Raw genomic sequence first — 24,906 nt, 5'->3', positions numbered from 1 at the left:
CCCAAATCCCTAAATTCCCAATTTTATCAATTTCCCAAATCCCTAAATTCCCAAGGTTCATAATTTTCCTTTGTTAAATGTTGATGATGTTGATGTACAGCTTGATAGTGAGCATGAGTTAGAATCTGACGATGATAATCGAAGTGTTGTAGGTTCTGATGATGAATTAGACAGTTCCGATGTTTGATAAAATTGGGAATTTAGGGATTTGGGAAATTGGGGTTTTAGGGTTTTGAGAGATAAGTAATCGTGTGAAATCAATCTGATGAAACGGAGTGACTAATCATTGTTGTAGTTAAGGGCAATATGGGTATTTAGCGTAAATCGTAACTTAAGAAGACGGAAATTATGAAAATCAATACTCGGGATTAAAATACGGTGGTGATTGGGGAGTATACGTTGAAGTTGGGGGGTTATTTGTAAAAATGCAAATACGTGGTGGTAAATTGTAAAAATACGTAAATACGTGGTGGTTATTTGTAATTTTTCCTATTTTAAACGATCTTATTTGGATACAGTCATATTATCTCTAGGATCCGACGTGCTTTAAAGTTATTTTTTTCAGTGTTTATCGTAATTTATAAATATCCAAGTACGTTTTTGGCTGATAGTTCGTAAATTGTAATATATTATTAGTGTTTTAAATTATAAATTTCTGGAATTTATTTTAAATATCTATATATTTAGTGAAATTGTTGAATCTTTAACCCCGTGCATTTTTTGCACGGGGTTAAATTAGTAAGGTATAAAGGCCTTATAAGAACCCTTCTCTCTCTCTCTCTCTCTCTCTCTCTCTATATATATATATATATATATATATATATATATATATATATATATATATATATAAGGTGCAGTTGTCGAGATTTAATTATGCCTCGACATGCCTTTTTTTTGCCCAATAAATTATCCCAAATGCTAAAAATAAAATGAAATAAGTTAGAAGAGTACCAATTAGTAATTGCTCTATATAAGAATGATAAGAGTATGAAATAAGCAGAAAGGAAGAAAAGAGGAAAAATTAGATAAATAAAGTTAAATCTTATACTATAGATTTCGGCATCAGAATGGTCAAAACTGAGGAGCTTTTACAAAAACATAATACGCTCTATGAAAATCTTCTATGGTGAAAGCTTGAAGGGCTGCAAGATGACTCCATTTCTTGCTGCCGAGATAGTACCCCACCTTCCAAGACGCGGTTCCTGTAATGAATGACACGATAAGGACACCATTCAAAAGACTGACTGAACGCGGTTCTACAAACACATCCACGTCGTTTAAATCAGATGCCGTATGGGATGGGGCTGTCCTCACTCATCCCATAATCCATTCAATAACTAATCCGTATTGCTCTGAGACATGTTTCATGATCTACGAACTGGTCGGAAGCATAAAACCGTCTCACCCAAAGCTTACTACCCTATAGAAGCCATCCAAGTATCTAAAGTAACATAATACCCAATTCTTTAATCGACAAGAATTTCAGAAAGTATAGTTCTGCCAATAAAAGATCTCCTGAGGCGTAACATGACGGACTTCATAGCGTCTCTATTCAGTCTTTTCTCATTCATATATATTTAACGGTCAAATTGCAATCCGCTCATTCTAAGAACGGAGGAATAAATTTACAAGGGTAAAATGAAAAGGGTTTTTTGTCAAAAACTACCTTATATTTAGGGGTATTTGTAAAAATACTACCTTATATTATTTTTCTTGTTTTAGACTACCTTAGTTTTCTCATTTTTTGGTCAATAACTACCTATGCCGAAAATATGGCAAGATTTGGTCGATTTAGCGATATTAACCTATCTCATATATCTTTGTTAACATCAAACAAGTAACAACAATGATCAATCACATTCAAATGACAACTTGACTTCAGATAAGAAAAATTTATGAATTTCACATTTCAATAATAACTACAAACATCTACTAAAGTTAAGCGTAAGCACATTATGACTTCCCAAAATCAGGCCTAAGTAAGATTAAAACATAAAAGAGTCATGTGAGACAGGTTAAAGCCACAAAATGGACCAAATATGTCTAGACTCTTAGCATAGGTAGTTGTTGGCAAAAAAATGAGAAAACAAAGGTAGTCTAAAGCAAGAAAAATAATATAAGGTAGTATTTTTACAAATACCCCTAAATATAAGGTAGTTTTTGACAAAAAACTCAAATGAAAAACAATGAAAGTTCAAACCAATTAACATGAAAACTTTATAAAATAGGGCCTCACCTGGCCAACCCCAGCAACAAGAAACCTTCCCGATTTAGCAATTGCCAAAGAGTTCACATATCCTACCTGTATGAGCAGAAAATAGAGCAATATTATAATCATCAACAAGGAATCACAAAGCTTTAAATTAATATAAACACTTTTGAGAAGGTCTTAGATGTGTGACCAAACTAATAACTATAACTATAAATATAAATGGAGAATCCATCGATGTTTCGGTAAAGTCTCACACGTGAGACCGCCTCATACAATATTTACAAGTAATAATGGAAGAGAAAACTAGAGGTACATCAAAGCACTGTCATCACAATTGGCATAAAAACAAGTTTTGTGAGGAGAAGAATTAATGGCCAGCATTTATGCCACTAAAATAGGCATATAGAACCAAAGCAATTGCTGTGACAACAAAAGCCGCCTGCCAAATCCAGTGGATAACCAAAGTTATTCAACGCTAACAGAATGACGAAATAATGGAAGAGAAATCAAACTATTTGTGAGGAGAATCTTGAACAAACTAATGGAATGAAATGAATCTAGGGGGAGTACTAAAAGAGGAACCAGAGGGACAAGTGGACTAACAAAAAAACATAAGCAGAACAACAAAGAAGTCAAATGGCATACAAAATCGCTCCAAAGAAAGACGGGAGCCACTAAATAAAGAACAAAATAGCTTGCCATTGAACTGAGGTACCATTTTTAGTTTTCCTTAATTTTATTTTTTAGGGAAATCTTTAACATCCCTTTTTTCCCACGAAATACAACACATCCCCACCAAAAGACGTTAATACCTCGACGGATTTCCTCTAGTATGATTTACCTATTCATCTCTTTTGAAAGGATGTACAAGTACAACACATGTTCGACGAAAAGGCGCCAAAAGAGTCGATAACACAAAGAGTGGCAACTTTCAACAAAACTTTTTTTAAAACTAGATTTACTTAAACTTATACTAGTTCACATTGGTCATCACATTTGTCAAAACAATCCATGATCATGACTGCGGTTCAGGTTCAAATACAGAACAACCACTTGATGATATAGCCATATACATATCATCCATATACAGAGTAACTGATGTCATTGCAGCTATAGGATGCAGAGAAGGGAGCAAAATGCAGCTGTCACTATCTCTAGAACTGCTGTAAATTTGTGCAAATAATATTTCATTGATAATGTCTCAATGGTTCAAAATGTACATGTGCAGTGCAGACATTTAATGAGAAAATTAAGAGATAAAAACGTTTTACAGCATGCATTGTTAATGTGTGAGATGGTGTTACTGATGAAAAACCCTAAACAGCTAAAAGCCAAAAGTCTAGTAAAAAATCTTCTTGCGTGATAAATAGGCAATGCCTGACATTTTGTTAAAAAACAATCAATTAGCCGTAAGACATAACAACTTTATTTAGCAATAACGTTGCCACTAAGGACATACTCACATACAGCAGTAGTTTAAAGACAGTTGCATGATCAAGCAGTTAACATTTGAGGCCATACAAAAATCCAAAATGTTATGAATAATATCACAATGAACTTATATGAGATTGTGTTACATGCGAGACCAACACACCTTGTTATGAGATAATGAATACATAATGACTTGAGTTAGTCTCACATTTGAAACAATCTCATACAAGACTACATGATACAGTAATAAATAGCACAAGAAATCCAAACTCACCACAGGAACGCTAAACAAGGGCCGAATCCCCCTGGCCTCACTTTCAATCGCCCACAAACGAACAAACCCATTGCCAGCACCGGATGCTGCGAAGTCACTATTCCTACAAACGGAAACAGCTCCAACCCATGACCGTGCAGTTAAGCTTGGAGTATGCACTTCGTTCAATTCATCTTCTGCGTATATCGAAACAATTTCTTTAAGACTGTAGATAATTACAAGGTAGCTATAGAAGATGAAAAATGCTTCAACAATAATTAAAAAGTCAGTAATGGCTAAAGACATAAGTTTAACTCATCTGATACTCCTAAGTCCTATGCACATTCAAGCAAAGTCAGAGAAAGTACTCCATACTAGTCATCAGTAATTCTGCGAGGAATGGATTATGTCTATATCCAGTAATATACGACAAAAATAGAGCCTATTATTCATACTCTAAGAAGATGTAAACATTGAGCTTCACAAAAAAAATATCCATTCTTCAACATTTTTAGTATTATAGTAAGCTGGGATTACAGCCTAATACATTTTTTTTTCTTGCAAGAAAGGTAAAGCCCGTCTTATTCATCCACAAACGGGAAAAGAAGGCTGATTCCTTACAAAGAAGTAACCAATATAGGGAAGCTAAGTATTCAAAATACCCAACACTTCCATATGCTATTACCTAATACATTAGTACAACTGTCCTTTAATATGCAACGAGCAATAACTGAGTTTGATACTTGACGACGGGCGGGGGGGGGGGGAAGGCCTCCATACATGTCCTTCCTCTAGTAAAAGCAGTGGAATGAAGGGACCGCAAAGAAAAACAAATGAATTCAATACTACTTGTATTTACACACTTGTGACATAAATTCGCTGCTGTGGGCACTGTAATACAGTGACAGCTGCACCACTCCCTCCGAGACAGAGTTTTTCGACATACTACCCGTAATAATCCATTTTTGAGGTAGAACCTATGAGGCCGAATTCAAACATAACAGTAAGCCGTACATATGAGTATCTGACCAATTAAATTTAATGAACAAATCTGATTAAGCAGTGATGACTGATGAGACTAGTCTGGTCTTTCGAGCTGACCAATTTAGCCACTCTGGCACTATTTACAAGAACATGCCATCTAAGCTGCCATGTAGACAAGTAGGCCTCGAAAAACCAGATAAAAGCTTTTCACTGGGCAAAAAAGGTCGTCATTTGAAATAGAAAGAAACAGAAGAGACACTGATCCCTCATTGTTAATCTGAAAGCATTCCAAGATCGTTGAAAACAAAGGTGGAATACCTTAAAAGCATCCGTATCCTTAGCCACTACTCCCTCCATTCAACTCCACTTTACATGTATTCCTTTTTCGTCCATTCAACTCCACTTTACATGTTTCCTTTTTAGGCCAAGAAAATGACCATGTTATCCTTATTCACACTTCATATTTACAAAAAATGTCATCCATACCCCACACTAATCCACCATAAAACCCCACGTTTATATTTTTTTAACATTTTTAACCCCACCATTCTCTTTCCCTATGTACTTTTTATAGTTTTTTTAATCCGTCCTTTAATATCCGTGCAAAAAGCATACTTGCGAAGTGGAGTTGAACGGAGGGAGTATGATGCTAAAACGAACTCAACCTTCAGAGTTATAAGCAAAAAAATGATAACCCGGTACTAAAACGATAATTCAGCTCAGTCTATATGTGCAAAAATATAGAGGCCAATAAGCCACTCGAACTGTCCATACAAAAGATTGAAGAAGTAGACTTACCAGGGTGCCCATTTGAAATTACTTCATCATCATCTAAATCTACAATCTTCTTTGCAGTGGTTAGAGAATGTGCGTTTTTAAAGATACAAACAGGCTTTTTCCGCAATACACTCCACAGCTGGATGCTACCATCATCAGATCCGGACAAGAATTCATCATTACTCACAAGACAGCAGCTTTCAAGAGATGAAGCAGATGAACGGAAGACTAGATGTGATTCTTCTGGAACCTATTCCAATAAAAAAAAATTGAAAATTTCATACCAAATTCTGAAGTTAGGAGAAACAAACACAACATAAAAACTTGTGATCTGCTTTCGAGACCTCCACAGTTAAAGAGCAAACGGGAAAGCCGCAATAAAAGAACACCCACCAATATGCAGTGCAATATAAAAGCCGAGCAGAGAAATGTGACAGGCCCTAACTAGCGAAAGCACAAGTTATAATCCTTTTGACCAACAACAAAAGTTAAAAAAGATTACAAGTATGTCTAGGGTTTCCTAGGGCTCTGTCTAATGCTCTTGGTTTCCGTCTAAAAATCTTGGTCTCTAATCCTCTTGCTCGAGGCTTATCCTGCGATTTCTATCGTGGGATTGGCGATCTGTTTGTTTTCTTTTCTTGTTTTCTTTGTTTTCGTATCTGTGCAGGTGTCAAGGAAGAGGGATATGATAGGCCATCACCGGGATGGGAAGGAACCTATGGGGGAGGAGAGTTCGTTTGATTGGGAGGAGGAGGTTGACACGGCGGAGGAGAAGGGCTCGATGATACTGGTGGGTAAATTGTGGGCAACGCGATCGATCAATGTCAAAGCTGCAATCGAAACCATGACAAACCTATGGAATCCGTCGAAGCCTATTCTGGGAAACATTGTGGATGCTAAAGAAAAGACTTTCATCTTTCGTTTTGAGGCAGTGCGCGATAAAGATAGGGTTTTGGAGGGCCAACCTTGGCACTTCGATAAGTTCTTGTGGTGTTTCGCGGAACCAAACAGGAATGGTAAGCTTACTGATGTTTCGTTATTTCACTTTCCCATTTGGACAAGAATTTATGACCTACCAATTGCGGGGAGAACGTGTCCTGCTAATGCTCGTCGGCTTGGGGATTTACTGGGATCGTTTATCAATGTTGAATATGGTCCGAATGTGGAGCTCGATAGGGCTATCCGGATTCGAGTCTTATATGATATCAGGAAACCTCTGAAAGCGACAATTCCTATTCGTATGAGGGGAGGGAAGACGGTCAGCTTTGATGTTAAATACGAACGCCTCCCTACGTACTGTTATGGTTGTGGTCTGATAGGGCATGGAGAAAAAGATTGCGAAGACGGCCCTTACGAGGATGACGATCTTAAATTTGGGGAGTGGTTGCGAGCCTCACCATGGAAAGTTGTCAAAACAGTTAAAGAGGGTCCGGGGAAGGCTGCTAAGAATTTGCGAACTAGTTTTGATGCGGTCAAGAAACAAGAAGACGAGGATATCATCTCGAATATGATTGATAAATTAAAAGCCATTGCTATTGATTTTCGTACCAAGAAGAAGAGTCTTTTTGAAGAAGCGGCTGGGCAGGGGGAGGGGGTTGAGGGGCGGATGGGGGAAGAAGGAAGAGGGGGTTCCTCCAAACCATTGGAGGTCGTGAGGGAGCAGGCTATTCTTTTGGATGTGGAGGAGGGTCAGGAGACAGAAGGGAGCCACGTTGAGTCACGTATAGAGACTCTGCAAGGTGAGGTGATACGAGGGGAGACTGTTTCTGCTAGCACACATGGTATGGTGGAGGATTTGTGTGAGGGAGGGGTGCTGGAAAAGGAAGGGGGGTGTGATGAGATGGTGGGTCAGCATGGGACCTCTCAGCTGGGATGAGGAGTGGGTCGTGGACAAGGTTAGTGCGTCAACAGGGCACTCCTAATGCCCCTCGAACACTGACTCAGTCCAATTCGATGGTGAAGGAGTCGGGGAAGAGGGTGCGGGATGAGAGCAGTGACATGGGGATTCATAAGAAACTTAAGTGTGTTTTAGACGGGGGCGTCTTAATACCTGAGGCGGAGGTTGACGGCGGTCAACCCCGCCGGGCCCAATGAATATCCTAAGCGATGAATCGTCGGGGCTTGGGCAACCCCGATACGTCGCGTGCCCTTCGTGCTCTAGTACGAATAGAAGCCCCGGCCATATTGTTTTTATGTGAGACAAAACTATGTGGTCGTGAGATGAGGAGGGTGAGGGAGAGGATGGAGGGGTATTTTGGGATGGAAGTTGATAGTGTGGGAAGATCGGGGGGCCTGGCTTTGGAAAAAGGAGATCGACTGCACTTTTATGTGCATACAGACATCATCACATGGATTTCACGGTGAGGTGTGAGGGGAGGGAATGGAGGCTCACGAGGCTTTTATGGTTGGCCAGTGTGGGCGATCGTCATCTTTCTTGGGAGTTAATGCGTCTTTTGAGTGGGCAATCCTCTTTGCCCTGGTTTGTGTTGCGATTTTAATGAAATTACATTCTCGGCGAAATGAAAGGAGGTAGCGCCCCAGTGCAAATGGATAACTTCGTGAGCTGCGGTGGATGAGTATCGGATGCGGGATGTTCCTTGCGTTTTCCTTCGATAATGGGCAAGCGGGAGATCTTGTCGACAATCCAGTTGGATAGAGCATTGTGCACGGCTCCTTGGCTCGATTTGTTTCCTTTTGCACGGCTAATTTACTTGGACCGTGAGTGGTCTGACCATGCACCGATCAAGTTAGTTCTTAACATGAAGGAGATGGGAACAAGGGCAACAAGACCGTTTCGTTTTGAGCAAATTTGGGTAGGGGAGGAGGGATGTGGGGATGTCGTGGAGAGGGGGGTTATGAGGGGGAGAGGAGACTTGGTGACTATGCTTGATGAGTGTGCTCGGGAGGTGAGGGATGGCGGTTTTGAATATCAATAAGATTGGAAAGGATTTGGAACGTAAAAGAAAGCAACTTGCGAATTTGAATGAAGGTGACCGGTCTGAGTCGCGGGTGCAACAGCGAAGGGCTTTAGTCGCGAAAATTGCCTCTCTACAAAGACAAGAAGAACAATATTGGAGGCAAAGATCGAGAGCTTTGTGGCTTAAGGATGGGGATCGCAACACCAAATTCTTCCACACTCGGGCAGGGGAAAGAAAGAGGAAGAATTTTATCGCGAAGCTTATTGACGATAATGGAGTTGAGCGTATTGGGGATGAGGCGGTTTCGAGCGTAGCCAATGAATATTTTCAACAGCTGTTTACCACATCGAACCCGTCGATTTCGAGGAGTTTTGCGGGGATAGGTGGCGTGTTTCGACCCGGATGAATGCGATCCTACGGGCGATTATAACGAAGCGGAGGTTATTGATGCTCTCAATCAAATGCACCCATTGAAGGCGCCGGTCTGACGGGATGAATGGTCTGTTTTATCGGACATATTGGAGCTTGGTGGGTCCGGAGGTAGTGGCGCCGTTTTAGCATTCTCCCGGTGAGCGTTCGCCACGGGATATTAATAAAACAAATATTGTTCTAATTCCAAAGAAGAAAGCTCCGGACAAAATTAGGGACTTTAGACCCATTAGTCTTTGCAATGTGGTGTATAAATTAGTTTCGAAAGTTCTCGCAAATCGACTAAAGCTTTTTCTTGGTGACATTGTTTCTGAAAATCAAGGGGCCTTTACACCGGGAAGAGCTATATCGGATAATGTGTTAATTGCTTTTGAAGCTTTCCATTTCATGCGAAATTCGAGACAGTCGGAGGGGCATATGGCTATAAAATTAGACATGACAAAGGCGTATGACAGAGTTGAGTGGCGATTTCTGGAAAGGGTGCTGCTAACGATGGGTTTTGATGAGCGTTGGACTGATCGTGTGATGGAATGTGTGTCCACGGTTTCTTTCACGGTGCTAATTAATGGGAAACCGACTCGAACTTTCAGACCGACTAGGGGTTTGAGGCAAGGTGACCCCCTGTCTCCCTATTTATTTATCCTTTGCGCTGAAGTTCTGTCGGATCTCATGAGGCGGGCGATTGAAAACAACGCTCTTCATGGAGTTCGAATAGCAGCTGGAGCACCGGTCATATCACACCTCTTATTCGCTGACGATAGTATCTTCTTTATCAAAGCCACGGAGGAGGAGGTTGATGTGGTGAGTGGTATCCTTCGACAATACGAAAGTGCCTCAGGACAGCTCGTAAATTTGGATAAGACTACTGTTTCTTTCAGCAAGGGTGTGCCTAGGACGAAGCGAAGTAATTTGGCAAACCGTTTGGGCATAGTTGAGGTGGAGGAGCAGGAGAGATACCTCGGGTTACCTACGGTAGTGGGGCGGTCCAAGAAAGTTCTCACTAATATTCTTCGTGACAAGCTCAGCAAAAGGTTAGAAGGTTGGCGCGGGAAAATCTTGTCAGAAATTTGTAAGGAGGTTCTTTTAAAGGCAGTTGCCAATTCACTCCCTACCTATGTTATGAGTATTTTTAAAATTCCCGTAAACTTTTGCGAGGAGCTCCGTTCCATGATGTCACGTTTCTGGTGAGGACACGAGGAGGGGAAGAGGGGTATTAGTTGGGTGGCCTGGAAGAAACTTTGTCAGCCGAAAGGAATGGGGGGGAATGGGTTTCCGTGATTTTAAGCTGTTTAATTTAGCGCTCTTGAGTAAGCAGGCTTGGAGGGAACTGAGTTCTTGGAGGTGGGAGGGGCGTCTAATTGGGAGAGGGAGAAGTGGCTATGGAGCAGGCTCTGGAAAATCCCGGTATGGCCTAGAGTGAAACTCTTCTTTTGGCAGTATGTGCGTGAAGCATTAGCGGCAAAGAGCAAACATTGCCACTCAAGTTCGAGGTGAGTCTTCTTTCTGTTCTCTTTGCAATTCTTCCATTGAGTCTAGTATCCATCTGTTTAGGGATTGTGTGGTTGCTCAACGGGTGTGGGAGGGGATTGATCTTCTTAGTGGGGAAGAGGCGTGTGAAGGGAGCGCTAGGGATTGGGTGGAAGCAAGGTGGAGGGACTTTGGCGCGCGGGAGTGTGGGTGGTTCATGGTAGGATGTTGGGCATTGTGGGAGCACCGTAACAATGTTGTTTTTAATGCTAAGGAGGTCGACCCTTTCGGTGTGGTGAAGAGGATACGAGACGTGATGGATGAGATTGAGGGTGGGGGTTTTGTGCGAAGCAGGCAGCGGGGTGATGGGATGGTGGAGGGCACAGCGGGGAAGCAGATGGGGTGGAGTGTGCCAAAGGATGGCTTCGTTAAAATCAACACGAATGCGGGAGTTCGAGAGGGTGAAGGCGTGTCTTTGGGTGTGGTATGCCGCGATGGAGGGGGGAAGGTGCTATGGGGTCTGTCGATCGTCAAGGAACAAACGTGGGAGGTTCATGTGGCGGAGGCGGTAGCGGTTTTGGAAGCGGTTCGAGAAGCAGGGAGGAGAGGGCATGCTAAAATCATCGTCGAAAGTGATTGTATCCAAGTTGTGAATGCTCTTCGGAAGCCGGCTGCTGGCAGAAGTATCTTTTCTCTAGTTTTAGACGACATTCTTGCTTTATGTAATTCTTTTACTGCTGTTGTTTGGTCGTACATTAGGCGTAGTTGTAATGGGGTGGCGCATGCTTTAGCTCATCCTTTTCCTAGAGTGGTTGGTCGAGTCGTGTGGTCAGAGGCCTTGCCTTTGGTTGCGAACGAACTTGTTTTTGCTGATTTATCGTTAATGCAGTAGAACCTCTGGGGTTCATTTCAAAAAAAGAAAAAAAAAAAAAAAAAAAACAACAACAACAAAAAAAGGAACAGGTCAAATTACCTTCCAGTAACACATTTGTCGATCCCTGCCTGCAGTCAATGCTCGTTCTTTTCTAAGGCAACTGATGGATAAAACCTCACTATGATGGCCCTGTAAAGATCCAATGTATGTTCTATCTTCAGCATTCCAAATCTTAGGTTCTTTATCATAGGAACCGGAAAACAGTTCTGAAGTCCCTTCTCTAAATGCCAAGCACGAAACAAGTTTTTTGTGACCTGAAAAGGCCTGTCAAGTGTTCAGTAAGCTGCAACAAATAACAAAGAAGCTAAAAGACACAACAATCAGCAACATTGAGTAGGTCAGATCAATCACATATATTCAGAAGTAAGCTCATTTCTCATTTAATAAAACTTAAAGACAAACTAATATGGAATGTAAGGCATATGCAAATGAAAACGAAACTACTTGCTTGTCAAATAACTACTACCAAGCAAATGATAATGTAATCATACAACAATGAAATAATTAACATGTGTGTAACATGGAATACTTCACGAAATAGAAGTCCTAACTCCTAAACCTAACCTCTCTAAGCAAAAATCTTATCAAATAATCCAGACCGGAACATTTTACAGAAATATAAAGGTGAGAATAGCCTATAGAGGCTGTATAAAACATTCACCATGCTTGTGGACTCCATATAAGACAAGACGTGCACAACTTGACAACAACACAAAGCCAAAATCTACCTTAATATGCTCCCTGGCACGAGTATCCCACAAATGAATATGACGATCCACACCACCAGTTGCTAAATAACGGCCATCAGAACTAGCAGCCAATGCTAACACTTGCTTACTATGCTTCTTTCCTAGACCATGTGGGTCCCTGAGACCATGAGACTTCAAGACGTCATCAGATGGCCACAAATACTTTTCAGCCTTTCCAGTTTCTACATCCCAATGGACAACACAGCCATCTTTTGAAGCTGAGAACCCTCTTGAGTCATCATCGGATAAAGCCACAGCAGTCACAGATTGACGATGCTTATATAGTAACCGCGGTTCTGCATCAGCTTCAGGTTGTTGTACCCTGATCATTAATAAAACGACCCAAAATAAACAACATTATTGGGATACCTTCTATGATATGCATCCATTACGTAAGCTTTTCGTTAAATGACCAATCTTTTGCACATAACAGCCAAAACACTTTTCTAACTAGCCAGATCAACAATGAAAATCTACCATCTTGAATAGAAAACAACTGCCATTATCAATATTTAAAAAACAAGGCAAATGGGAAATCTAATAAATTATTAGCAGAAGGTAAAATATAGCAGGCAATGCCGAATTTTTTAGTTTTCAATAATACTCGAATCCGACTTCCAACATAATAGCTCATTAAGCTTATGAAAAAATACAACCCAATAAAACATCCATCTACTTCAACAAATTATCAGATTGCAGCATTCACAGGTACAATTTTTAGTTAATAAATTTCAACTTCCTTTCAATATACTAAAATTTCAGCTTCCAGCATTAATTAATAACCCATCAAACTTCTACAAAACTAAGCCGAAAACTGTAACAAATATCGAACTTGAAAATTCAAATTCCTTTCAATGCATACAACTACTCTCACCCCCTTTAAAATTTACAGCTTCCAACATAAAATAACAACCAGAGACGGAACTAAGGGAGCTAGCAGATGCACTCTCCCCCGGCAACAAAAATACGAAACTTTTAGATAAATTTCGGTGGAGAGGACATCTAATTTATCCTATTCTATTACTAGTTCGTCCACTAATTAAAAATCTTGGTTCCATCACTAAACACAACCCAATAAAACACCGAAAACAACAAATCCAACATCAAACAACAAACACAACCAGAGGCAGAACTAAGGGAGCTAGCAATTAGGGAGGGGGCATCTAACTTATCCTATTCTATTACTAGTTCGTCCACTAATTAAAAATCCTGGCTCCATTACTAAACACAACCCAATAAAACACCGAAAAGGCGAAAACAACAAATCCAACAAACAAAAAACCAACATCAAACAACAAACACAACCAGAGGCAGAACTAAGGGAGCTAGCAATTAGGGAGGCGGCATCTAATTTATCCTATTCTATTACCAGTTCGTCCACTAATTAAAAATCCTGGTTCCGTCACTGAACACAACCCAATAAAACACCGAAAAGGCGAAAACAACAAATCCAACAAACAAAAAAACAACATCAGATATCAAATCGAAACAATACTAACTTAGAAGCAATGAAACGACGAGAGCGACCGCTATCTTCCAACTGTTGTTGCAACAAACGATTTTTAACAATTGAATCTCTAGCTCCATCTCGTTCTTCCCTATCTTCGACACCAACAAATTCATCTTCTTCTTTTTCTCTTTCCATTTTCCTAACGTTTTCCAGAACTTTCAATGTTAATCTCCTCTTTGTTTGCTCAACAGTTTCAGTCTCCTCCTCATCTTCATCATCATCATCACTACTACTATTATTACCCTTTTTTTCATCATCGCTGAAACCACCATTAATACCAATATCATCATCTTCATCACTACTACTCTTAATCTCTTCTTCATTCAGAAAGAATTCATCTTTTTCTTCATTGTTTTTTCTCTTTTTTGGGTTTTTTTCATGGATTTTTTTGCCTTTTTTGTTGGTGGGGTTTGTGGGTTTTCTCTTTAGGGTTCTTCCCTTCATTTTTGCAGAGTAAAATTGAGAAAATTGGGGATTTTTGGTAGAGGAAGCTAGGGTTTAAGAAGGGGTTTTTGCAGAAGAAGGTTTAAGCGGCTGTGAAGAAGAAAGAAGAATTAGGAATATGGCGCAGGGTTGGGTTTGGCCGTTTGGGTCCGAATGTTCAATTGTGGTTTTGATAGTTTGGTAGGAAGTGCTAGGGATATAATTGATTAACTAGTTTAGATTCCGCGAAATGAATGCGCGGTATTTATAGTGTCTTAATTTTCATTACTTAATTATGTTAAATTAACACCTCATTAATTTTTCATATTTTCCGTTATTGTATTTTGATATGAGAAAAAAAAATAAACTCTAAAATTATTCTAGAAAACTGAGTAAAATTTCAATGTAAAATAATAGTGGTATCTAATTAATTGTTCTTTTTTCTCGTTATGTATTTTGTTTCAAAACACAGAAATTAAAACTGAAAATGAGTTAAAAGGGAATTGAGTAATGCGCTGAAATGTATTTTCTTAAAAAAAGTATTTTTTATACCACAAAGCTAGTGGTTTATAGTAGTTTTATATTATTATACTTTAATTAAAATATTATAGTTTAATATTTAGCGAAAATTGTATAATTTGATGAAAAAATTAAATTTAATAAAAAGAATTATATAATGAAATACAATATAATTATTAATTTCCTTAATTAGTGAATACAATTAAATTATTAATAGCTTTCTTATGTAAAAAGATGCTTTTTGGAGTGGAAATTTATGAGTTAACCTATTCTTTTAGTAGATAGGGAATGGACAATAAGTCTCGGTTTCGAATCTCTCCTCCGATATTGAACGGATTTTGTGGTTTATTTGATACTAGAATTCAAGAAAAAGATAGTTTGATATGCCGGATCAAAAGTGATTATACTTTATGATAACAGATTATTATTAGTCGTTATGAGTAGTAGATCGGTTGAGAGATGGACTTTCAATAAGATTGAGAAATCAATTACAAATTGATGGAAAAATATTACAAAAAAACAAAAAAATGAGTATGAATACTATATAATGAGGTACTAATAAAAATGGTCACAATATGTAATAAAATGTAATACGATAATTATGAAAACATGTATTAAGTGAAAGAGACATTTTGAACCATGATGAATGATAAAAGTTGTATGAAAAATACATAAATAGTTACGACATAAATGGCATCTCAATAACTTACTGAGAGATCGTTTCTCCAGAGTTTTACTGTTTTTGAAAACAATAAAACATCATCGGTGCCCCTAAATTTAATGAAAATTTCTTAAAATATCGAACATGCTCTAATATGACATTTTTAAATGTTTAGTATATGCACTTTCTAATGCTTTTTTGGTGATAAGTTGTCAAAAGGTTATTATAAATTCCATTTACTCAATCTTAAATATATATATTTTTTTTAAATTTCACCTTTGGAAAAATTGTATTAGTTTGGTCATTTTGTGAACAAATTATAAATCTTATGGACATCTATGATGTTTTTAAAAACCGGGTGATACCACGTAAGAACTACGAAATACTTATAAGGGTACCATGTCAAATATCCCTTTTTTATTGTATGTTTCAAGGGCACACTAAAAAAAACTTGTATCAAGAAAAATTCTCATGATACATATATTGATTAACGAAATATCAAATACATTTATATTTTTATTCAGAAATTATGTTAATCGTTTTACATATAGATTCTTATTGTGTGCTCAGGGTATACAATAAAATTTGTTGTTAATTACGGAGCATTGTTTCAGTTCTAATTAGGATAATTACAATTAATCGCCATAAATTTGATTCAAATATACAAATAATCGTTTTACATATAGATTCTTGGTATTCTGCATAAATATGAAAAAAAGAGTATCGATTCAAATATACAGTGATAATCGGAGAGTATACCTAAAAGTCGTTGTAAAAACGGAAATACATGGTAATTTTTTGTAAAAATATGCAAATACATAGTAGTTATTCACTTATTCGTAATTTATTGTAAAATACAAACTTAATTGAACGGATTGAAATACAACAAACAAAATAAATTGGACTGAATTGTAATAAATTGAAATTGAGCCCAAAAAGGAGGGGCTAACAATGGCCATGTCAGCCTTTATGGGCTTTAGCCCATATGGCAGCATGGGAGCACCATGTTTCGAGCCCAACAAGTGTACTAAAAGAACAACTACTTAATTTTAACTAGTTTAGATTCCGCGCAATGAATGCGCGGTATTTAACTATTTATAGAGTTACTAATATAGACCTCATGCAATATATGCAGATATTTTATAGAGTTTACTTTTTAGTGTATTATTAATAGAATTTAAATTGACAATTAACTTATTTTTCATGTTTCTCCTTAATGTATTTTGATTAGAGAAATAAATAAAAGTTTAAATTGTAAGAAGTAATAAAATGAGTATTTTTTTTTAATTTTTATTTATTTTTTTACCGAGAAATTAATGATGTTAATTTACAAATATAACATATTTTTTAGCTGCAAAATTATCATAAAAAGTCAATGAATTTTAACAAATATTTACAAATACCATATTTTTTAGCTGCAACTTCTTATCATAAAAAGTTAATAAATTTTTATCAACAAGGTATTTAAAAAAGAATTTCCTTATCCTAGAAACATCAGAGATAAATTTGTACAGAATGTGAAATATTAAATATTATAAATATTTAAATACAAAAGATTATATTCATTTATAACTTATCATGTTCACACATATAGTATATGCTAAAAATATCAAGCACTATTCTAGGAAATATTTTTAGGCGGGGAAAGTTGGAGTTTCGTCTATTCATTTAGTAAATAGGAGATTCTTAAATGCACCACTTTATGAGATGGGTCGTGCTTTTTCACATACGGATTTTGTTACTCTTTTACATGCGTTTTTTATAATTTTATCCTTGTCATTTTTTTCCTCCCCAATTAATTTTTTTTCCCCTTCCTTCACCTCCCTTCACCACCCAACACCACCTATGTTCACCTCCCCCCAACACCACCTATGTTCACCTCCCCTGCTCCGGCCGACCTCAACTGCTACTTCACCCACTAGTTATGATCTTTTATTTATTTTTTCAAAAAAAAAACAAACAATTTTTTAAAAAAAAAAACAGCAAACACATCCACGCACAAAACCCCCTTTCAACCTCCGTTCACCATCTTCCCACCGGACCACATGGTCACTAACCCACCGGAATCGCATCACCGGACCACTTGTCAACTGATCCACCAACAGCCGCCCATAGTCGCACCTTGCATCCCACCAAACTCGCACCACCTGCGGACTCAACCACCAAACTCGTCCAACCGGACCACCTCCAGATTCACTCACCCACACCCGCGACTCACCCACCAAACTCGCACTACTTTGACCTCCGTGCACCACTCTAACCACCACACCAACCACCAAAGTACCACCAACCATATACCAACCATAAACCCTTATTTCATCCTATTATATAACGAAATAAAACAATGATAAATTAAATAACTCTCATTAAAACGTATTAGCTTAGTAATTAATAAACAACTAAATTGCTTCACAAATCCGAGAATTAGGATCCATTGTTTATGTTTTTGAAGCAATTAGATTAAGAGGGCGTTTGGTTGGAGGTCTATAAGAAAGGGAAAGGGATACAAAGTTATTGATTTCCTTTGTTGGTGTTTGTTTGACACAAACAAAGAGAATAAAATTCTCTTCCTTACCCCTCAATCTATCTAATTCTTTACCTCCCACCCCCCAAGGTATGAGATTTCATTACCTTTGTTACCCTTCAACCACCTTATTTACCTACCACCACACTTGCAACTCCCACCACACCGGTCACCATCAAGACACCATCGCCACCACCACCACCACCACCAAAACCACCACCACAACCACCCTACACAAACCACCACCACAACCACAACCACCATGGCGCCACCACCACCATCACAACCACCACAACCACCCCACCTAAACCACCACCATTAGCAGCACGACGCCACCGCCACCACCACCACCACAACCACCCACCTAAACCACCACCCGCACACCAAAACAAACCACAATCCACCACACTTCATTTTCTCGATTTAACCAAACAACTAGTTAAGTTTTAGGTAATTCCTTACATTTCCCTTCTTACCATTTCTAATTTCCTTTTCCTTTCTCTTTCTCTAACCAAACGCTCCCCAAATTTAAATTTTAGGGGAAAAAATTGATAGAAGAGTATGTGAAAGGTTGGTTTGCTTAGGTTTAGGTAAAAGGGTATGAGATGGAAAAATAATGAATATGTGTATGTGAAAGAGTAAAGTCCATATGTGAGAGTAATTCCGTATGAGATATTATAAATAGGGTTTTTTGTCAAACACAACCTTTAAAAAACTTTTTTTTCCAAACACCACCTTTAAAAAAAAAATTTGTGAAACACAACCTTTAATAAAATTATTTTTGTTAAACACGACATTTTGGTTAGAATTTGAACACTTGCAATGGGGTGACTTACAGTCGAGGTTTGAGATAGTAAACAAGGTCGGTTTGAGGTGTTTTTAACCTCGTTGGAAAGGTGGGAGTACAAGCTTTCCAGGCGTTATCAATACGGTGGTGATAGGTGGCCTTATATGAGGTCTATTGGTGTGTAAAGTAAGGCTGATTAAGGAGTGAATTGGTTTTTTTCTTATTTGTTTTTACCTCCAATTCACTCCTTGACCAACCTTACTTTACACACCAATAGACCCCACATAAGGCCGCCTATCACCACCGTATTGGTAACGCCTGGAAAGTTTGTAGTCCCACCTTTCCAAAGAGTATAAGAACACCTCAAATCGACCTCGTTTGCAACCTCAAATATCGACTTAAAGTCACTCTATTGCAAGTGTTCAAATTCTAGCCAAAATGTCATGTTTAACAAAAAAAAAATTTATTAAAGGTTGTGTTTCACAAACTTTTTTTTTAAAGGTTTTGTTTGGAAAAAAAAGTTTTTTAAAGGTTGTGTTTGACAAAAAACCCTTATAAATAATATGATTGCCTTAAACTACGACAATGGTAGTAAGGACTACATCAAAATGACCTGGCTTGTAATTTTTGATCATAATAAGTTAATTTGGTTGGAATTGGATCACTTTAAAATATTTCACCATGTAAAATATCGCGTTTTCTATTTCTTTAAAGCATCTTCAAAGGACAACTACAGCACAAGTTACACAATGTAATTTGCTTTACCACATTAGCTTTACAAGCTACTTTTGCTATTCGACTACATATCCCCGATATCCGTCCAATGGTAGGGTATAACACCCCTTGTAACTTAGACGTCCCCCAGAATACTACTTTCAATTAATAAGAAAATTTTAAGCATGATATACATGTAATAATAAAGAAATACATTAATGTAAATATCATGTCATTTAAATGAAAAGATAGTTACTAAAAACTCTGTTTACAAGCTTAAAACCGTTACAAAAATTTATAGAAAATAATAAACGTAAACTTATAACAGTTAAAGGTCAGTGTAACTAGCTATTAACTAATATAGTACAAAGTAACATTACACTCGACCATCTCCGCTACAAAATATATATTTCTTGTTTAATTTCATATATAACTTCTCCATAATACCAATACTAACCTTTTTAGAGTTAATCTCCTACCAAATTAAACATCTTCCTATTACATATACCCTAGGCTTTCAACGGGAATGCTGATATACCCGTTTTAAGCTTAAAACGAATACACCCATCTTAAATAAGAATTTGTAGTTTTTTTAACCAACAGAAGATTTACAAGGTTTGCAAAGGAACAACATATCATAACTCTTGACCTTATTCCACCACTTAGAAAATTTCATCTGTTTCTTTTCAACACAACTTTCTTTGTCTTTGTTCCCTTGAAAGCAAATTTCTTCACTATTACTCACACTCCCTTCTTCACAAGGACATTTCCCTTTCTCTAGCTCCACCAACTTGTTATAATACTCGCGATTCCTCCTCTCCAACCCGTATATCTTCCCTTGAAGATCCTCAATTTTACGGCTCAGTGTACAAACTCGATAATCATTCCTCATATTAAGCACACACCGCGCTAACTCTCCTGCCTTACGCTTCATGAACATTGATTCTGTGGCTAACCCTTTGTTTTCTTCGACCAGGACGTTGACTTTATACCTCAATCCCGCGTTTTCATTCAGTAGTATCATCCTCTCAGATTCCAACACCTCTAGGAGACTCTTCTGTAGCTCAATCTTCCTTGACGACTCTAGAGGCTCTCGCTCCTTTAACCCTAGCTCGTGAGCCATCATATCGTATTCAACATTTTTGATGACCAACTCCGTTATTATATCATCGTTAAGGAGGTTGTTGTTTCGATCATGAAGAATGTGAGCTTGTATGCTTGGTACTTGATAGGACAGGGAGCTCTCGGCATCAGATTGGCTGTCTTCTTCATTAAGATGGTTGGACGACGAGCCTGAGAAAAGCTCAGAAGAGGAGGTGGGCCCATGTCGAGTATGGTTGTGAAGGAAAAGGCAATACCGATCAGCCAAGGATAGATAGTTGTTGTAGAGGTCTAAGAGGAGCGCCAACAGCTTGGGTCGTTGCTGGTAATATGACTCGGCTCTTTTGGCAAACGTGTCTGATTGGTCGGAGTTCAGCACTAAGACTCTTATTCTCTCGTCTAAATCTGCGATAAAACAGACAAGTAAGGAAATCGATTAGGAACGACACCATGAAAAAGCATTCACATACTCGACACATTAACATTGCAGGCCTGTACACTCGTAAATGTTTGATAGGTACCAGTGGCGGAGCCAGGAATGTAAGTCAGTGGGGGCGAAACGGTAATATTATAAGGGGGTCTAAAAAAAATTCAAAAATTTTTAACTAAAAATTTTGAAATTTTCAAACGCCAGCCCTGCTAGCCCCTCCCTGGCTCCACCACTGATAGGCACGATTCAGGATACGGGTACTAATGTAGTAAACTTAACAACGTATAATGTTGATGTCAATATGTCATGTACACGACCAATCGTTGGTTGGCGCAGTGGTAGCATGGGGCTGCGCTTGGTAGGGAGGTCTGCTGCGGATCGATCCCCCACAACTGCGATTGGGAGGGGTTTAAATACCGTAATCCTTGGACACGCCCCGAAATCCGGATTAGTCGGCCCAATGTGGTTCGGATTACCGGATGGTTTAGACCAAAAAAAATATGTCATGTACACAAGTCGCAATACCAAGACGATTCATGGTCTTTACAAGATTCTATCGATTTATGCAGAGGTCTGAATTCTGAAGCACAACAAATCTCATCTTAAGTAAATTCAAAATTTCAGAATATTAGAAAAGCTGATAAATTTGATAAGCTTACAAAATGCAAAAGAAAATCTAATTTTCTGAAAAATCAGAAAGAATAAATTCTACAGAAAAAGTTCATCCAAGATAAAAGAACAAAGTCTGGTAAACAAGCCTGACAAAGTAATGGTCAGTATAAAAGCAAAACAGTAAAAAGACAAAAGAAGATTCCATCTATTTTGTTCATCTACTATTTCAAATTTATAATGTTTTGAATTCAAAATGTCCAACAAACTGCAAATGTTTTATTAAAGGTTTCCTAAATCCTAATTGCATAAAAGGCGACACAAGACTACTGAGTCTGGGTTATTTTTTTTTCGGAACTAAGACGAGACACGCAATCAGTATAATTCGAGAGGGAGGGGATTGAATATGTGATCCTTCAGGCTTCATACACATGACCGAGCTTGACAAGATTAGCAAAAACTACGGAGTACTACTACACTAAGACGTCATTAGTATTCAAGGTCGTTTTTTTCTCGATTCATTTACCGAGCTTGACAAGATTAGCATGCACATCTCCAAACTTGAGCATGTTGGTTTTACACTTTTACTTAAGACCGTCTTAACTTAAAACCTTTCAGAACCTTCTTTTATTTCCATCTCTATTTTAATCGAGTGTCAGAATCGTGTTAAGTTAAGACGGCTTAGACAAAACGTTAATTTTACCGAGCTTGACAAGATTGGTATGCACATCTCCAAATTTTTACATCTATGATGAGCCAGTTGGTCTGACTTAACCTTTCACAACCTTCTGTTATTTCTATCTCTATTTTAATCGAGTGTCAGAATCGTCTAAGTTAAGACGGTCTTAAACAAGAAACGCTAACGATGGGCAGATGACATAGGATAGGACTCTAGGAAGAGTCAAAGTAGATCTCATCTACTTTGAACACATTGCAATAATTGATTTCATCTTCTATGACAAAGAAATGGGCCCATTAGATCATGATGCATTACCGTATGAAGATGCACAAAATTAAATCATACATATGCCAATGTCATATCAACATGAGATTTAGATATGCTATTTGGGAACCTTCCCACAAAAGAACAACAACCTAACTAACTCACTAAACTTCCTTAATTCCTTGTGCTATCTTCTTTTATACTCCCACAATAATCATTTACAAAATATTGTTAAATTTTTATTGGAAATTCATTCATAGTAATACAAATTGTTAAGTTATGACGTACTCCGTTCATTTTGAGAGATATCCGAGTGATATTCATTGTCTTAATATGAGATAATGACGTATTACAATAAACTTTGGGTAGCACTTTCTTTAGTTTTTTTTTTCTATGGTGTTAAATGAGCCACAAGTACAATATCGAGGGCAGGGGTCTCGAACAGTCGAACTTGGGTCCTATTGTTTACAATAGGACCATTCTTAACCAATAACCACTATACCCAGACATTCTCCGTATTTTCTTTGGCTTTGTTTGTGTAAAATAATTTGTAACCAAAAATTTGTAACAATGACAGACAAATACTTTAAGTAAGACGATCTTTTAATTGAAATTAACTCATTAATCAATATAACTATGCGAGAAATGCGTAAGAATTTGGATTAATCTCACGTGTTAAATCGTCTTATATTTGGAGCACATTAACAACAGAGTAATAACATATAAATTGAGGTTAATAGAGAGATTTACCAGCAAGAGTAGAGAGTAACCAAACCGGCTTAGAACAGCTAGAGTAACGTTTGTCCACCGGAATTATGGTGGTACAGCCGTCATTTCGCGTGGCCACTTTTTCCGTCGGCAATGTATGTTGTTGGACCATTTTCGGATTTTCTCTTGGTACTCTTCTTGAATTCAATACCTACAAAAATAAAGCATGTGTTAAAACAAAATGATGACGTAGTTTAGGTGATGGAGGAATAATAAGAGGGATCTAGAGACTAAACTACTAAAGTGTGCCCATCTCGATGGTTAGATTTGCATTTATTACACTTATACTTAACTCCACGTCTGCATTTAATTCCAATCAGCTGTACCATGTATTGGTATCGGTACACTTTTTTTATTGTCGCCGTGACCAACTAATATGGAGTACAATTGACTACGAGTACGACATTCTGTTAATAGAGAGGTAAATAAGGGAACAGAGTAATTAATTTTGTGTTTAACTGCATTTGTGTTGTCGCAGAGACTAGTTTGACTCTTTGACGCTCTAATCCCTATTTTTTAATCTTGTTACGAGGTTAATTATTTTCTAGTTTCTAGGTTTAGTTTATTCGCAAATTCTTATTTCAGAAGGAATTGCAATACCGTATGAAACAAATAGGAGGGGATTTGCGACCAGTTTATGGTCAAATGTAACCATGTGTTACAGCTTATAGTAAGCTGTTTTTCAAAAATGGTCACATTTAACTATGAAATAGTTCAAAATCCCGTCTTATTCTTTCAGACTAAAATGTTTACCTACTCATCGTTAAATGAGTGTTTGACCAATAAAAAAACCGATGAAGTCACATAAAAAGGAGGGGAAATTAAAAGTCAATTATAGTGCTTGATGATTTCCTTAATGAAGCTTTAATGCATACCTTAAATTAAGAAATAAAAAAATAAGATTGAAACATAAAAAAAAAGCGAGGTAAAGGAGTACGTACAAGAAGTTAGAAGACAGCAGCAGCAAGAATGGCAAGAGAGACAAAGAGGGTGGTAAATGGTAATAAAGTAGAGAAAGAGGGATTATATATATATATATATTGGAAAAAAGTGGGTTGGATTTGAAATGAAAAATGATAAGAGAGGAGGAAATGATGAAAAGAAGTGAACAGAACTAATGAAGTCCAACACTCCAAGTGTGGTGACTGGTTAAGTCGTTGTCGTGATTTCAGTTTTTTCAAAGCCTTACCAGACTGATATGACCGGGCTTATGCCTATATGCTCTACGCCTATATTTTTATCATCCGGTCCCACAAATAGGATTATACATTCAGTTGTATATAGAGCATTGTATAATCAAAGTATAAGAATCCGAGCTTATATGTATTTTTTTCCGAGCTAATTTATAGTTCATATATTTTAATGTGTAAATGGATGAGTTTAGATACTTTCTAATAAAGCTCATATTCTTTAACATAAAACTCGGATACTTCATTACAAAGCTCATATTCTATATAGTATAACTGGTTGTATAGTTCATGAATTGATCCGGTCGCCCTTAAGACGGTATTATCTGTTTAAATTTAAGACGAGTTAAATATCACTTCATATGAAATTAGTATAAATCTTCTGTCCCATTTTGTGTCCCATCACTTCTCATATTGCCAACACATAAGCACAATGATATATATTATTACCATTTCTATTATTTTATGTGTGATGTGTTGATATTTTAAGGTAGTGAGACACAAGATGAGACATAAAAGTGGGATAGATGATCTCAACTACATATTATAGGACAAATTTTTGACCTATTTTGTCCT

General features: G+C 37.6%; 2 protein-coding genes across 3 annotated transcripts; both read right to left on the bottom strand.

Moving 5' to 3' along the window:
• Positions 1-957: 957 nt before the first annotated feature.
• On the bottom strand, positions 958-14,249 carry LOC141592664 (U3 snoRNP-associated protein-like EMB2271). The gene is made up of 7 exons (XM_074413419.1): positions 13,654-14,249; positions 12,134-12,476; positions 11,445-11,669; positions 5,679-5,907; positions 3,918-4,093; positions 2,237-2,302; positions 958-1,202 (listed from the first exon to the last, which is right to left on the bottom strand). The coding sequence occupies exons 1-7, from the start codon at positions 14,106-14,108 to the stop codon at positions 1,122-1,124; spliced, it is 1,575 nt and encodes a 524-aa protein (XP_074269520.1). The 5' UTR covers positions 14,109-14,249; the 3' UTR covers positions 958-1,121.
• Positions 14,250-19,683: 5,434 nt separating this feature from the next.
• On the bottom strand, positions 19,684-24,318 carry LOC141592663 (kinase-interacting family protein-like). 2 transcript variants are annotated; one of them, XM_074413418.1, is made up of 3 exons: positions 24,085-24,318; positions 23,126-23,294; positions 19,684-20,798 (listed from the first exon to the last, which is right to left on the bottom strand). In XM_074413418.1, the coding sequence occupies exons 2-3, from the start codon at positions 23,253-23,255 to the stop codon at positions 19,885-19,887; spliced, it is 1,044 nt and encodes a 347-aa protein (XP_074269519.1). In that variant the 5' UTR covers positions 23,256-23,294; positions 24,085-24,318; the 3' UTR covers positions 19,684-19,884. The 2 variants fall into 2 exon arrangements, with proteins under 2 accessions (XP_074269519.1, XP_074269518.1); XM_074413417.1 differs by lacking the exon at positions 24,085-24,318 and adding an exon at positions 23,380-23,487.
• Positions 24,319-24,906: the final 588 nt, after the last annotated feature.

Source organism: Silene latifolia, chromosome 7 (assembly GCF_048544455.1).
Source record: "Silene latifolia isolate original U9 population chromosome 7, ASM4854445v1, whole genome shotgun sequence".
Classification (NCBI taxonomy): Eukaryota; Viridiplantae; Streptophyta; class Magnoliopsida; order Caryophyllales; family Caryophyllaceae; genus Silene; species Silene latifolia.
The sequence above is the reverse complement of the archived record's forward strand: the minus strand, read 5'-3'. Positions and strand labels throughout refer to the sequence as shown.

Bases quoted from the DNA above. Each gene is read 5' to 3' on its own strand.
- LOC141592664 (XM_074413419.1), bottom strand. From the start codon at position 14,108: ATGAAGGGAAGAACCCTAAAGAGAAAACCCACAAACCCCACCAACAAA. The intron at 5,908-11,444 runs GTAATTTGACCT...TTATTGGAATAG, and splicing joins GACAAATGTGTTACTGGAAG to GTTCCAGAAGAATCACATCT. The intron at 2,303-3,917 runs GTGAGTTTGGAT...CTGCTCATACAG, and splicing joins CCTTGTTTAGCGTTCCTGTG to GTAGGATATGTGAACTCTTT.
- LOC141592663 (XM_074413417.1), bottom strand. From the start codon at position 23,472: ATGGTACAGCTGATTGGAATTAAATGCAGACGTGGAGTTAAGTATAAG. The intron at 23,295-23,379 runs GTTTAGTCTCTA...TTATTTTTGTAG, and splicing joins GAGATGGGCACACTTTAGTA to GTATTGAATTCAAGAAGAGT. The intron at 20,799-23,125 runs GTAAATCTCTCT...GTTTTATCGCAG, and splicing joins GTTACTCTCTACTCTTGCTG to ATTTAGACGAGAGAATAAGA.